The 1,624-nt window shown below is 45.4% G+C and overlaps 1 protein-coding gene across 1 annotated transcript in view; it reads right to left on the bottom strand.

Moving 5' to 3' along the window:
- Positions 1-1,624, bottom strand: part of LOC101849767 (laminin subunit beta-4) — a gene marked incomplete at its 5' end in the record, with an annotated part of 30,941 nt that overhangs the window by 10,667 nt on the left and 18,650 nt on the right. The window contains 1 exon segment of the mRNA XM_013082956.1: positions 802-984. Within this exon segment, the coding sequence (XP_012938410.1) occupies positions 802-984 (183 nt within the window).

The raw sequence follows: 1,624 nt of genomic DNA on the forward strand, positions 1-1,624 counted from the left end.
ATACAAACAAACAAAACTCGCACACTCTCCAGTTTTGCTCCCGTAGTAGCACACCATCGGCAAGAACTGTACAAACTCCGTTCTCCCAGATGGGATCAGAGGTCAAATTTGGCAATTTTTATGCACTATCCCGTCTTCCTGGTTTGATCCTACCTTTGACATCCAGACCCCATTCTCCCTTCCCGACCCATTTGCCTCTTTCACTCAAGAGAGAAGTAGCGTCCGTGGCCTAAGGTTGGGCTACCGGACTCGTAATCGCGATATTGTGGGTTCGGGGGTTCGAGCCTCAGCTAGGTCTGACGTTGTGTGTTTGGGAAAGACACCTGGCTCAATCCTTTCGGACACGGACGTTTGACTCTGAGGTTCCGCCGCTTAAATAACCTAAAAGAGTTGAAAGAGGCCTCACCATTTCACAAAAGAAATGCTTCCGACCTGTCTTCGTATAGGGTAATTTTCTCTAACTCAAGCGAGCTGTGCCCCACATATTGCCTGATAACTGCTTCAAGATCTCGATCTCAGGTGGATCTCAGCTTTCTTCTCTTCCCTCACCCAACCCCGCTTCCCTGGAGATTCCATCTTAGGCTGTGTCTTGCCACGGTGCATGGCAAAGAGACACAGAAATCGATGTTCAGAAAAGTGGGAAGACATGGAATAACATGAAGCGGCTAACCTAGGATAGGAAAAAGTGTAAAGTATTTGTTCGTGGCCTATACCCCGACCCAGGGGGATAAAAGCAATGATGATGATAATAAAGAAAGAAAGAAAGAAAGAAAGAAAGAAAGAAAGAAAGAAAGAAATTACCAAAGAGTCCCTGATCAAGTCGTCCAACTGCTGCTGGAGTCCACTCAGTGACACAGTTGTGAGCCCTGTCCCCTGGACCACATCATTCAGAGCCTCCAGTGACGTCACAGTGGCGGTTTGGGTAAGCTCTGTCGCGGCGTGAGCGTCGGTGCGGGCGGCCAGGAGGTTCTGTCTTTCTACAGCCTGAAACAAGAGGGAAAAGACAAAGATACGAAGACATCAAATATTAATTTGGAGTCGAATCGAGCATGATATACATCGAAAGACCACAAGAAACGAAGACATCAGACATTAAGTGGGCGTTGAATCAAGCATAAAATACATCGAAAGACAAAAAATAAGGCGGTGTGGGCTGTAATGAGAATGGGGCCACAACAGCCAGCTTCAAAGGCCTACAGTATGCATTTCGATGGCTTCAAGGCAAAAGGAAGACCAATGCCAAGGGAAAAAATGAAACGATAGAGTCAAAGAGACGCTCCAAAGAAACAAAGTGACAATCCAACAAGCAACACGCCTGGCCTTCGTTCGACAAATGATTCTCCCACGACACCTCGTCGTAAAAGAGGTCACAAAAAGTAAAGAAAGTAGACAAAAAAACGTGTTTTGTTGTAAATGTTTCACTTTACCATTTTACTTCATTGAGGAGGCAGGCAGGATTTTGGGACCTTGCTCATTAAGGAAAGAAAAAAAAAGAAAAAGACGGTATGCATATTCACAGAGATAAGCATGGTGAAATCAGACGCACGTCAAGGTAATTAAAGTGACCAAACTGGCATTTTTCCGCAGGTTTGTGAATTTTTAAATCGAATTTTCGTGGGGGGGG

This window comes from Aplysia californica, unplaced genomic scaffold, assembly GCF_000002075.1.
Source record: "Aplysia californica isolate F4 #8 unplaced genomic scaffold, AplCal3.0 scaffold00201, whole genome shotgun sequence".
NCBI classification, from domain to species: Eukaryota; Metazoa; Mollusca; class Gastropoda; order Aplysiida; family Aplysiidae; genus Aplysia; species Aplysia californica.